This window comes from Notamacropus eugenii, chromosome 5 (genome assembly GCF_028372415.1).
Source record: "Notamacropus eugenii isolate mMacEug1 chromosome 5, mMacEug1.pri_v2, whole genome shotgun sequence".
In the NCBI taxonomy this organism is placed as follows: Eukaryota; Metazoa; Chordata; class Mammalia; order Diprotodontia; family Macropodidae; genus Notamacropus; species Notamacropus eugenii.
Window position 1 is genome coordinate 125,754,951 of NC_092876.1, and position 13,897 is coordinate 125,768,847.

General features: G+C 36.8%; 1 protein-coding gene across 2 annotated transcripts in view; it reads left to right on the plus strand.

The window, feature by feature from the left end:
- RSF1 (remodeling and spacing factor 1) overlaps window positions 1-13,897 on the plus strand; it is a 131,717-nt gene that overhangs the window by 100,715 nt on the left and 17,105 nt on the right. For both annotated transcript variants that reach the window (XM_072610755.1, XM_072610756.1), the window contains exons 11-14: window positions 3,537-3,646; window positions 10,160-10,227; window positions 12,029-12,236; window positions 13,654-13,874. In XM_072610755.1, the coding sequence (XP_072466856.1) occupies window positions 3,537-3,646; window positions 10,160-10,227; window positions 12,029-12,236; window positions 13,654-13,874 (607 nt within the window). The remainder of the gene's footprint in view (window positions 1-3,536; window positions 3,647-10,159; window positions 10,228-12,028; window positions 12,237-13,653; window positions 13,875-13,897) is intronic.

The following is a 13,897-nucleotide window of genomic DNA, read 5'->3' on the forward strand; positions in this document are numbered from 1 at the left end:
TGTTTTTAGAATCAAAATTTCAAAACTTAATAGTTATTACTGACATTTAAAAATAAGAGAACTTTATGTGCCAAAAGAACTATGTAAAATTGATATGATAATGTTTAATCATCAGTGATGGGTTGCATTTTAAACTTTTCTACATAGTTGTTTCTTTGCCAAATTAAGTTCTTTTCCAGAAAATTAGATCATAATAAGGATTCTAAATAAGATCAACTTGGGAAAAACAATTAACATTATTTGCCTGATGTATTCTGTTCATTTGGTTAATATTTATGTTACTTCAGTTATATGCCTGCATTTCTTCTCTCATCTTTGCCTAGCTTCTCTGGCTTCCTTCAAGTCCCAGCTAAAATCTCACCTTCTTATAAAAAGACTTTCTTAAAAACTAATCTGTTGGCTATTTCCAATTTATGCAGTATCCTTTGTACATAGTTGCTGGCACGTTACAAGTTTTTTGAGGGTGGGAACATCTTTTTGCCTTTGTGTGTATTCTCAGTATTTAGCATGATTCCTGGCACATAATAGGCACTTAACAAATACTTATTGACTTATTAAATGACTATTATATGTGGGGCACTGTACTGAGTACTGGAGGAGATGCAAAGTTTAGGTAAATTATGTGCTAGGGTAGCTTACAGTCTTATAGGATGATCACAATAATTCTTGATAGATACATTGCATAGATGCCAAACAAAGTATTTTCATAGATCTCAAGGGGTGAATCACAAACAACTCTGTCACTTAGTGAAGATATGACAAAGTGCCATTGGATTGGACTTTAAAAATGGATTGGAATTCAGGCAAATAGGAGAGGAAACATTCCAGGCTGAGGGAATAGTAAGAACCCTCTTATAGGCAGAAAGAGCACTGGGTTCTAAAAATAGAGTAGGTCTGCTTGAAGAAGTTTCCCAAATATACAAGAAAACAACATAAAACTGGAAAGTGAGAAAGAGGCAAAAATGTGTTGTAGACAAAGAAGTATTAAATAATATTGAGAAAGAGAGAGGATTAGATCTCCACATAAGAAGGATAATCCTGGCTGTGCTAATCAGTCAACAAGTATTAAAATTCCTGTTGTTCAAGGGCCAGGGAGACAAGTACAAAAGAAGAGACACTCTCCTCTCTAGGAGCTTATACTCTAAGGGGAGAGACAAGTCCATTGTTTCATATATGTATATACATACGTATGTGTATGTGTGTATGTGTATATATGCATACACAGGGGATTTTACTAGCCTTTTGGTGGTCTTCCTCAAGTTCTCCTGAAATTTCAAGGTACCAGTGGAATACATAACCTATACTATATTACCGAGTACTTTACTTATAAAAGTCTTTGTGAGGTAGGTAGGTAGGTACACAATTTTTGTCCTAATTTACAGATCAGGAAATTGAAACTCAGAGAATTTGAATGATATATTCCAGGGTCATACAACTTATCAAAGGTAGATATAAGTTAAATTTAACAAGTACCTACTGTGTGTGTAGCACTTGACTATTCACTAAATGGGAAGGCCCAGTGATAGATTATGTGTCTGCTTAAGTATTAGCTTGGCCTGGTTACGTTGAAAAAAGCTTATCATTCTAGACTTGACTAGGTTGATAAGTTTTATTTTATTTTTCAATTATTAAGCATTTTTTTTCTTCCTCTAATCCCCATCCCCACTGGAAAAAAGAGAAGAAAGAAAAAGTAAACTATAATAACAAATAGACAAGCAAAACAAATTCCTGTAATTTAACTATAATAACCATATCCAAAAATGTATCTCAGATATTTCTCATTCCTCTCTCTCATGAACTATTCTTCATTAACAGTTCTCTGGAAATATGGTTATTTGTTGCATCATTCAGAGTTCTTAAGTCTTTTGGAGTTGTTCATTCTTACAGCATTGATAGTATAAATTGTTATGGTTCTCATTTCACTCTATATCAGTTCATAAAATTTTTTCCTAGGTTTTTGTAAAGCTATTCATGTTTTACAACACAATCATATTCTGTTAGATTCATATAATGTAATTTGTTCAGCCATTCCTCAGTTGATAGACACCCCTTCGCTTTCTGGTTCTTTGATATTACAAAAAGAGCAGCTGTAAGTATTTTTGTGCATACAGGACTTTGCTTTGCTTTGTCTTTTTGACATAAAGGCCTGGTAGTGGCCATAGTAACCTTGGGGGCATAGTTCAAATTGCTTTCCAGAATGACCAGACCAATTCGCACAGCTCCACCAACAAGATAAACCTATTAGTAATGTGCTTTGTAGTCTATTTTCCCATAGCACTGCCAACATTTGTGCTTTTTCTCTTTGATTTAGGGCACTTTTGCATGTGGGTATAGATAATTTGCTCAGTTAGGTACATAGTGAATAGAGCGCTGGATTTGGAATCAGGTTGACTCATCTTTATGAATTCAAATCCAGCCTCAGACACTTATAAGCTAGCTGTGTGTGACCCTGGGCAAGTCACTTAATTCCATTTACCTTAGTTTCCTCATCTGTAAAATGAGATGGAAGAAGGAAATGGCAAACCACTCCAGTATCTTTGCTAAGAAAACCCCAAATGAAGTCACAAAGAGTCAGATATGACTGAAATGATTCCACAACAACAACAATTAGATAACTTGTATTTCTTACTTAGAAATCTTCCATTCATATCCTTGGAGCATTTGTCAGTTGGGGAATTCCTCTTATTTTTAAAAATTTTGAATCAGTGCCTTGTGTATCTTAGAAATGAGATCTGTTTCAGAGAAACTTACTGCAAAAAATTTTTATCCCAGTTAAGTGTTTCCCTTTTATGCTTTTATGTGATGAATTTTAGATAAACAAGATTCTTACCTTTCTCTAGTAAATGTAAGGTGCTGGGGAATTTAGTGTTTGCTTATATCTGTAAAATTTTTAAAACTTGATGTGATGGAAAGAACATGATATTGCAAATTTTATTGCAGTACATTTCTTGTTCTTCTCTACCTACCAAACAAATATGCATCCAAGAAATGCTCACAGATAATGGCTTGAAACAAGCAGATGTACCTCACTTGGTCATTGGTTTTCTATCATATTTGTGTTTCGTATTGCTGCTGAGACTTTAACAGCAAGCAAGGTGGGCTAAAGGTAGTGTTGGTTTCTCAAAGGCTAAACAGCAGATCACAAATCTCCAACAAATCTTACCAAACAAGAAAGGCCTCCGGGATGGCACAGCATTGGACTATGTGTTTTTCAGCCAAAGAGTAGCCTGACCTGGTTAAGTTAAATTAAAGCGAATTATTACAGGGTTGGTTAACTAAATGGTGAATTTTTTTAGTCAAAGCAACTCAGTGAAGCAATTTATCTCCGAAGGCCCAGAAGGGAATTTCAGTTTGCATCTGTAAGAGGATAAAAACAAATCCATGGTATATTTGAAGTAAGAAGTAATGTCTATACAGATCTCAGTCACATTTGTTTTATCTTTTTGAGATATTAGAACCCTGTTAAGGCAATACATAAAATTTCTGTTTGATCATGAGCACTACTTACCTAATCAATATTTTGTTAATTAAAACAGGAACCAGAATTAGCTGATGATCATGAAGAAAAGAAGAAAGATTCCAAAAAATCCAAAACACACTTTCTCGAAAGGAGGTCAACAAGAACAAGGAAGTGTATAAGCTATAGGTAAGAATTTGTTTTCATGGCTATGATACAGGGGAAAAAAAATATAAGAAATATTTTTTTTTATTACTGAATCAGCTCACTGTGCCTCCTCGTAGTGATCAGAGTTGTATTTATAGCTGTTATTTAGCCATCTGTAGCATGTTAGAGTGTTAGAGTTGGAAGGAACTCACTCTAGTTCTTTCATTTAAAAAAGAAAAAAAAAGTGAGTTGAAGCTTTGGGAGATTAAGTGACTTGTTCTTGGTCAGTCATCCTGATAGTGGCAACACCCAGATAAAAATCTTTATTCTACTGATCTCAGATTTCTTGTTCTTTTCATTAACACATTGCAGTTTTAAAACCCTTAAGGATAACATACTGGTTATCTTGGAAAAGGTGCCATTATTCTTGGCAATTAAAACCTATAAAACTGAGAACTGACTGTTTTTGTAGTGTGTTCAATAGTATGTTTCCTTGACTTTATTTCACAGACTTCATCACTGATCAGGGAGTGAGAATCACAGATTTTGAGCATTAAGAGGCCAGTTAGTACAACCTGTGCCTGAACATGTATCCCCTGAATGTGATAAGGCCATTCTAGAAAGCAGTTTGGAACTGTGCCCCCAAAGTTACTAAACTACGTGAGAAAAAAGAGGAAAAAGTACCCAAAAAGAGTTCCCCCCACATTGTTTGAGGAACTCTGATAAGGAAAAACTGCTTCTCCTGAGGCATTCCATTCTATTTGATACATTTCTAATTGTTAGTAAGTCTTTATTAACATCAAGACTAAATTTGCCTCTCTGCCTGTTGAGGCCAAGCAGAATAAGACCCATGACATTGTTCCATGAAGACAATTGACATATATCCCTGAAGTATTTCTTCAGATCCCCATCCTATTTTTCTTCACCTATCCTCATGTCATGCCATGAGGGAGTGTGATACAGTGGAAGAATCCTAAATTATCAATCTTTCATTCATTGTGCCTCTTGGCATAACCTGCCACAAGCCCATATATACATACTTAATTGTGTGTGTAATCTAGATTTCTTGATGAGGACTCCATGTTGATTTTAGGGAAATATTTTTTAGAAGAACTTGATTGTGGTATTTATCTTCACAAACTTGTTTATGGTTCTGCTAGAAACCCCCACTGCTTTAGGAGGTCCAGAGATACAAAGAACAGAATTCTTGCTAAAGCAGCTGACCTAGTTTGGTGCTGTCTTCACCAGAGTCTAGGATCCCATGCCTAGTACCTGAAGGAAAGGACCAAGGGCTTTGATGCCAAGTGCATATTTGCTCTCTCTCAGTCTGTCATCCTCAGCTGTCTTGGTGTTCAGCTAAAGGATCTGTGACGGTGTGTAACTTCATTCTTTACCTGGGGACACAGATCTGCTTATACCTTGGTGCCACATCCAAATTGCCCCTCTGCCACTGTCACTCAGCAAAACCTTCCTTTTTGTGTTCATCCCATTCATTTGTATCACCCAATCTAAATCCTTATTGTGGTTGTCATCCACATGAATCCAGATTAGTCCCTCTCCTTTATTTAGAAATTTAGTACCTAGTCGTTTTCCTTCCTGCTCACCCCCTTCCCCTTATACTGAGCAACTAAAATATATACACTCAGCTCCCATGACCTCTGTCTTACCATAGCCACCCTCACGCATACTGATTCCTTAGGACTCAGCATTTCATGTTCTTCTGTGCCTCCATGCTTTTGAACTGTGAAATTCTTCTCATTGTTCATAATCTCCTACGATCTCTGTTCCTCTGTCTAACACTTCTTAAACCTGCTTTTTACATTACTTCTCTTCCAGCTTGCTAACAATCCAGCCAAATTGGTTTACATGCCATCTCTCATCTGTGTGCCTTTGCACTGGCTGTGCCCCATGCCAGATAGATAATCAATACACATTATTAAGTGCCTATGTATGCTACACACTATGCGAAATGATGAGGGTTCAAAGAAAGGCATAAAGAAAGGGAACAAGGAATGTTCTTTTCCTTACCTTTAACCTGAGAATCCCTTCAAAATGCAGCTCAAGCAGTATCTGTGAAACTGTTCTTGATGCCTCCATTTCCCTTCCTCCCTAAATACCTTGCATTTATTTTGTATCTGTTTATTGTGTATATACTTCTATATGTATTCATTATTTGGGCAGTGTTGATGCAGTGAATAGAGCACTAGGCCTAGAGTCCAGAATATCCATGTTCAAATTGGGTCTCAGACACACACTATCTTTGTGATGCCGGTTAAGTTATTTAACCTTTGTTTGCTTCAGTCACCTTGTCTATAAAATGGGAATAATAGCAGTCCTTGCCTCTGAGGGGTATTGGAAAGAACAAATGAGATAATCGTTGTAAAGCGCTTTACATAGTGCCTGGCACATAGTTAAAATGTATAGAAATATTAGTTCTTGTTATTATCTCCTCTAGTAGACAGTAAACTTTTGAGATGTGGTTTTTCAAATATCAGGTAGCTAACATAGTGCCTGAAATATACTAGAATACTTAATAAATTCTTATTGATTGTTTCCTCATCACAGCAGTTTGTTTCTTTTATCCCTCCATTAGCACAGTCAAGGGCCCTCATTCTCTTCTCATATAACTCCCTTTGCAATGTACAGTTGAACTACTCTGTACACTGCCCTCTACCATTGATTTCTTACTATTAATTCCTCAACCCTGGGTTGCCCCCATCCGCTGTCAGCCTTCTTTGTCTCTCAATTTGCTGAAAGCTCCCAAGGGAAATCATACCCATATACTGGAAGCATTAGCAGTTCATATTGTCTTATCTCTTCTGGGTCCTAATAGCTGCACAGAAATGCTTTTCATTTCCTCCAGTGCCCCTCCCCACTGAGAACCATCCCTCATAACAGAATATTTTTAGGCAACAGAAATGGAGGTAGAAGAGAAAAAAATAATGCAGTGAAATGAACTATATGCAATATTGCATATTCGCAGACCTTGCCGCCATTGCAAAGGAGTTGGAGGGAGTTGACTTCTCATTTCTCTACTTTGGGGCCAAGCTTATTCTTTGTAATTTTGCAACATTCATTTTCAGTTCTTTTGTAATTGTTACTCTTTCCATTTCCATGTTGTAATCTTTATGTATATTTTTCTGGTTCTCCCTATATCACCTTTCATCAGTTTAGTAAGATTTTGCATGTAATGAAAAGTAAGAATCCATTACATTTATGCATCCCAATCAAGGACATTTTTCTTTGCTACCAAAGAAAGTGTTGCTATAAATATTTTGGTGTATAGTGAAAGTTTCTTTTCATTAGCAACCCCCTTGGGGTATATGCTTAATCCTGGAGCCCCTGGGTCAAAGATTATGTACATTTTAGTCACTTTTTTCACATAATTCCAAATTACTTTCTAAATGGTTGGCTAATTTATAGTTCCTCCAAAAATGCAGTTGTGTTCATTTCTTTTCACACCCCTCCCCCACTGACCCCTGTAGACCTAACTACCTTTTATCATCCTTGCTGGGATGCTTGTTGTGCTAGATATCTAGCCAGATGAAACCTCTAGGGTTCCTTGCTTCGTGTGTTTTTTTTTAAAATAAGTCTTTGTACTCTTCAGAATAAAGTTTTCAAATGTTAAGGGAAATGTTAAATTTCATTTAGAGGTTAGTGTAAACAAAGATTTGGTTTTTCCCATCCTAGTTTAGTTTCTAAAATCTCTGAGTCCACTGGGGATCTTTGGACCTAGGTTAAGAGACTCTTCCTGAAGTTTTCCAGGCAAATACAGGGATAAAGCAAGGTATCTATTTTCCCTATTATTATTTGATAAAGGCAAAGGTGATAAAACTCCACATTTTCTGATGACATGATGACTTATAAAATTCTGGGGAATCAGCAAAGAAAGTAGTTGAAAGAACTTCAGTAAAGTTGGTGAAAATAATCTTACAAAAATTGTTTTAAAAAATTTTATAAAATAACATAATCCAAGAAGCAGTAATAGGGTGATCTTATTGCCAAATGCATAAGATATATAGCTGGAATGATATTTAGTGTTTATGGCTGTGCCTACTTTATCAGTATAATAAAAATGACAATATCATTAAAGTTAACTTACAATTTACAATTTTAATGCTTTACCAAATCAGTATACCAAAAAGGACAGAGCAGATACAATAATAACAAAATTCATTTGGAGAAATCCTTTTTATTATTTGATTTGCAATCATACTCAGCAGCAGATATTTTAAATGTTATGATACTTCCTATGCTCGCTTCCTGACCTACCCTTCAGATGTCTTCACCTCATAATTTACTGAGAAAATGCAGGCCATATGTTGTAATTACCCCCTTTTCTCCTTTTTCACACCTCAATTCCTTCTTCCTTATCTTTACCCCTCTTTTCCTCTTTTACCCTCATCTACTAGGAAGAGTCGGTTCTTCTCTTTGCTAATACCAACTTCTGGGACTGTGCCCTCTATTCCATCCTTTCTAATCCTTCCTCATGTTATTTCCTTTCCCTCCTCATATTCCAGGTCACTCTGTCTTCTAGATCCTTTCCTATTACTAGATCCTTTCCTATTACCCACAAAAATGTTCTGGTCTACCCTATATTTTCTTCATGGTTTCGTAGATTTAGAGTTTGAGGAAACCTTAGCAATAATGAAATCCAAACCTCCCGTTTAGAGATCAGAAAACTGTTGTTCATCAAGGTGAAGGGATATTCCCTAGGTCTCACAGATTTTAAGATGCAATCTATCGTAACTTAGTTCTTCTGATGTAAAATGCAATATTGTTTCTACTGTATCACAATGCCTTACATGATCCTGTCATCCTGTCAAGGTACCATCATATGTCTTTGATCCCTTTTATTGACAGAATCCTAGAAAAAAATCCTTTCTACTCATTGCCCTATCTTGCTCATACACATTTCACTTTTCAGGACCTTACAATCTGGATTCCAGGCTTACTCTTTGTCTCTTTCAAAGGTTACCATCAATCTCTTAGCTCCTAAATCCAATATTCTTTTTTCAGTCTTCATTTTCCATGACCTCTCTGCAGCCTTTGACTCTACCTGACTATAACTTTTCCTTCTGGAGATTCCTTCCTAGATTTCCTTGATGCTACACTCTACTAATTGTTCCTCCAGGCCGATTTCTTCTCCTCAGTCTCCTTTGCTGTAATGTCTCTTGTCCCATTATTATGGTTGTGCTGTAGGGTTCTTTCCCATGATTATTTCATCTGCTTTCATACATTAGAATATCATTCCTGTGTAAATGACTACCAGATACATACTTACACATTCTCACAGATATGCATGTTTATTTATAAAACAGCTAAATTTTACATAGGGCTTTAAAGTTTGCGAAACACTTTACATATATTAACTCATTTTACTATCATAGCAGCCTTAGAAGGTAAGTGCTGTTATTAGCTTTATTTTATAGATGAGAAAACTAAAATAGAGGTTAAGTAATTTGCTCAGGGTCACACTAGTATCTGAGGCAGAATTTTTTAAATCTTTTTTTTTTTTTTTTTTTAGTTCTGAATTTCTCTGATGTAACGTTTTGAACTCAGGTCTTCTGGACTCTCAAGAGCAGTGCCTTATCTACTGTATCACCTAGCTTTTTTTCCAGCACCTGTCTCCTGAACTGTCCTGATCTGTGTTTTCACTGGGGGCTACTACACATGTCAATTTAGATGTCCCATAGCATTTCAAACTCAGCATGTCTCAAATATAACATTTTCTCCCCTAATCAAACCTATCCTCCAACCTCTACTATCTTCTGTCACCTGGATTCGCAGTCTCTTGATGCACCTCCCCAATATTCAGACAGTTGCTAAAGCTTTTCAAGTTCATGTTCACAATCTCTCCTATTCATACTTTTCTCATCACTTCTATCATAACAGCCCCTTCCACCCCTACCCCCTCATATCTTCTCATCTGTGAGGTTGTTTCCTTATCTGTGACATGGCAGTAAAATTTGCCCTACTACCTCATAAACTTATAAAGAAATTATTTCATAGACCCTCAACGCTATAAAAATGTGAGTTAATATAAGTAAAGCTATATTCTTTTGTTATGTAATACTCAAGAAGCAAGGTAAAACTTAAATGATCAACACGATGTTTACATTAACTGAAAGTGGTATCCACATCATAACTTGTGTTAACTTACTTCTAAAGACATTTCCTAAATACAAACATATACTGTCTTTGTTTCTTTGAAAGAGCACATTAATGGGTCTTCATTTCCCACTAGCTTTTTCTTTCTAAAGTTCTTTTGTTTCTGCCATGCATGAAGCTCTTAATGCATTTCCTAGCTGTAGGTAAAGGGAGAGCATATCATAAAGCATGAACAGTAGAATGAAAGGGAGGAGCACGCAACTGAAAGTTGGGCAGCCTGAGTTTTTCTCTTATCTTTACTATTAACCAGAAATATGTAATGTTGGGCAAGTTACTTAATTATACTTGGGACAGTATTGAAACGTGCATTTCAGACCATAAAATTTTGGTTATTTGTATGAGTTATATCCAGGTTTTAATGTAAACATTATGTAATTGTTTTAGATTTGATGAATTTGATGAGGCAATTGATGAAGCAATTGAAGATGATATCAAAGAAGCTGATGGAGGGGGTATGTCTCTGTTATTTTCAGCTCTGTCAAACATACACTCCACATACCCTGGAAAAGGACAACAGGTTTAAATATTATATAGTAAATTATACCAGTGCACATAATATGTACAATATATGTGCATATAATAAGTGCAATCTTATTTTCAAATTAAATGCTCCTGATTATTGTTAAAAGCTTAAAACCCAGCTTTACTTATTATGAGGGAGTTTTTTCTCTGGCTTGTTCTAAATTCTATATTTTCATTATGAATATTAAAGGTTTTTACTTTTTTCCCCAAGTGGAAAATCAAAGGAAACTTATCACATGTGGCATGTTGATTTTAGAGAATTTGTTTTCAGAAAAACTCACTGGTGACTTTTAGACAGTCTGTTTTTCACCTTGATTTAATAATCAAGGCTCTCATAGTCAGAATCTCTTTAAGTTTTGTTACAATAAAAGACTGGAGTAGTTACTGTAAGGGTAATCATACCTAATGAATTAAGAGACTCTATCACAGTTGCCTCTCATAGTCTGATCTTCTCAGGACAGCTTCTGGTTTTCTCTCAGAGATTGACAAAGACCAGTACATCTACTTTTAAAAGACACCCTTTATCCATAATGTGTGGATTCAAAGAAGCAATCAACCCACATGGTGCAGGAATCACACCCAAAAAGTAATATTGGTATCTATGTAGTGAATGGTGGTTTGAGTGCTCCAATTGTGGAGCCAACCCAAATTTATTTAATAGTAATTCGCCTTCCCTAGAGGCAAGTAGGGAGACCAAATTAATAGCATTGAAGTGTTCCTGCTGTTTTTATTGGCCACTTCCTTTAAAGCAAGAGAATAGAGTCCATGGATGTGAACATTTCCTCTTCATATGAATACAGTGCTTTTCTTTTTACTACCAGGTCCCTAAAGATTGACAGTTTCTTTGTCTCACTATATTTAATGAACCCTTGTCCCCACTTCATGACCTTATGAAGGATAAGGTCGCTTTTATTAATTTTAAATGTTTGTTTGTTTTTTTCACCTCTGTCAGAAGACCGGACTTATGAACTAGAGATGATAGCAGCTTGTGTTGTCTAGCTGGAGTGTAATGGCACCAAGTCCATTCATAGGGAAGCTTTCAAAAGACCTGTCTACCAAATAGGTTAACTGAAGGGCAGCAGAGGTGGAAATGACCTTGCTCAAAGGAGCCTTTTTTTTTTTTTTTAACAAAACTTAGACTCAGATTTGTTAGCAGTATTGTGAATTTAGCAGCCGAGTTTTTGTTGTTTTTCATTTTCAAGGATAGTATTTCCTAGTAAACTGAGAATTAACCTAGTTTCAGATCTTAACCTCTGATGTTCATTATCTTTGTGACCACTGCCAAGTTTTTTTAACCTCTCTGCTTTAGTTTCCTCATTTGTGAAATAGGGGTACTATTACCTGTAGGGCCCATCTCATTGAGTTGTCGTTAAGTCTGAATCATGATCATCTCTTTAAAGCTTCACAAACATGAAAGTGCCATCTATTTGTTATTGTTATTAGTCCAGATGCAGGGTGGCCAAGCCCTCTCTATAAACGAAAGGTTTGTTCTGTATATCCAGAGGCAGCTACCAGCAGTCATACTTTGATATTGTCTTGCCTGCCTTGTTATAGCATAAATACTAGGTCTGGGTCAATAGGCTGAAATAGTGAGAAAGCTGTATATTGGTTGAAATGGAGGTAGGGTGGGGGAATAAAGAGTTGCAGAGGAAGAGTGAGGTATTCTTTACATAAAAGATAAACTGGGAATGCTCCATTTCTTCATTTTTTTTTCTCCTTTCTTTGATATAGGAATTGGCAGAGGAAAAGATATTTCCACCATTACAGGTCACCGAGGGAAAGACATCTCAACCATTTTGGAAGAAGAAAGGAAAGAAAGTAAGCGGCCACAGCGGGCAGCTGCTGCACGGCGGAAGAAACGGCGGCGGCTGAATGATCTTGATAGTGACAGCAATCTGGATGAAGAGGAGAGCGAGGATGAATTCAAGATCAGTGATGGGTAAGCTGGAAGTGGAGAGACAGAGCCACTGGTACAGGCCAGCAGTGACCCAGCCAGAGATACTCAGAGGTCTTGTAGGACACTTCTTACTGATGCTGAATAGAGAGAAAGAATTCAAACTATCAGAGCTAAAGCCCTTTATTCTTTGTACATTGCAAATGTGCAAAAATCAGTCTTGAATTAACTGCTTTAGTTTCTAAACCTGTATCCCACTTTGATTAACCACCCTAAGTCCTAGTGTGCCTCTTAAAGTATTTAGCAATTAACCAATTATTTCTTGAGCACCCATTCTAGAAGTGATTTTATTTTCCTTCCTCAAATCCCTTGGACCTTTCTTTGGAATCTTTCCTCTTCATTTATGACATTCTAAATATTAATATGCTTATCTGTGTAAATATCTTTATCCCCCCATTAGGTTGTAAATTTTCTCAGGTGAATGATCTGTCCTTTTTCAGATTTGTTGCCTTAGCACCTGTATTCATAGCACAGTGCCGTACACACAGAAGATATATTCAGTAAATGGGTTTGGGATTTTTTGGAGGTTTTGCCTGCAGAAGCCTTGACTTTTAGGTCTTCCTCTGAAGGCCTAAATTGTTCCTCCTCTTCCGAAAGGATGGAAGAAAATACCTGCTCACCAAGAAAGTAACCTTCTATTGTCTTATTCTTTTTTCCTTTTTTGGGCATTTTCCCAGCCAGTTACTTGACTTTTGAGTCCTTTGTCAGAGCTAAGGTTCAGGTCAGCTGCTCAATTCCCCCAGGGTCTCTAGGTGAAGGGCTCCAAAAATGGAAGCTGCTGCTGCTGGGGGTCTAGACCTAGCTCCTGTCTCCTGGGTGAAGGGGCCCTCCCACTGACCTTTGAAGCTGTTTGTGGGTTGAGCAATCAGGGAACTGATGCTGCCAGTGTCTCCTTACAGTCTGTTCAGGATCCTGTCCCTGCCACGTCAGGCTGCACTGTGCACTGTGTGCACTCCACGCTTCGTGGGTTGTGCTGTGTGCTCTCTGCCTTGGGATTTTTTTTTTTTTTGCCATTTTTTGTATTTATTTTGGGTTTTTTTGCATTTAATTGAACAACAAAGAAAAATAAAACAATATATGCCTCCCAGGCATTTAAAATCTGACAGTTATAATTTTATATCTTAAGTCTAGCATGTTTATAATTTCAAAGCACTTTATGTAGACCTTGCTGGGGAGGTAGCTTGACTATATTATTCCCATTTTACATAATTTCCTGATTTTACAAGAAAAAATTCAGGCTCATGATGACTGGTTCATGTTAGGGCTCTTCCCAGTGCTAAAAATGTCATAATAAATTAGTGTAAGGACTGGGAATTGAAACTAGGTCTCCAAAGTCTTAGGTTTTCTCAGCAAACATTCACAATCTGTTCTTTATTGTCTACAACTTTCACCTTTTGGACAGATCTCAGGATGAGTTTGTTGTGTCAGAGGAAAACCCAGATGAGAGTGAAGAAGAACAGCCCTCAAATGATGACAGTGACACAGAATTCTGTGCCCGAAGACCCCGGAGACACCACTCCAAGCCAATGAGGCAGAGCAGGCGTTTGAGAAGAAAGACAGTGAAGAAGAAATACTCTGATGATGATGAAGAAGAAGACTCTGAGGAGAATAGTAGAGCATCTGGTAGGAATGACTCTTTTTCACCA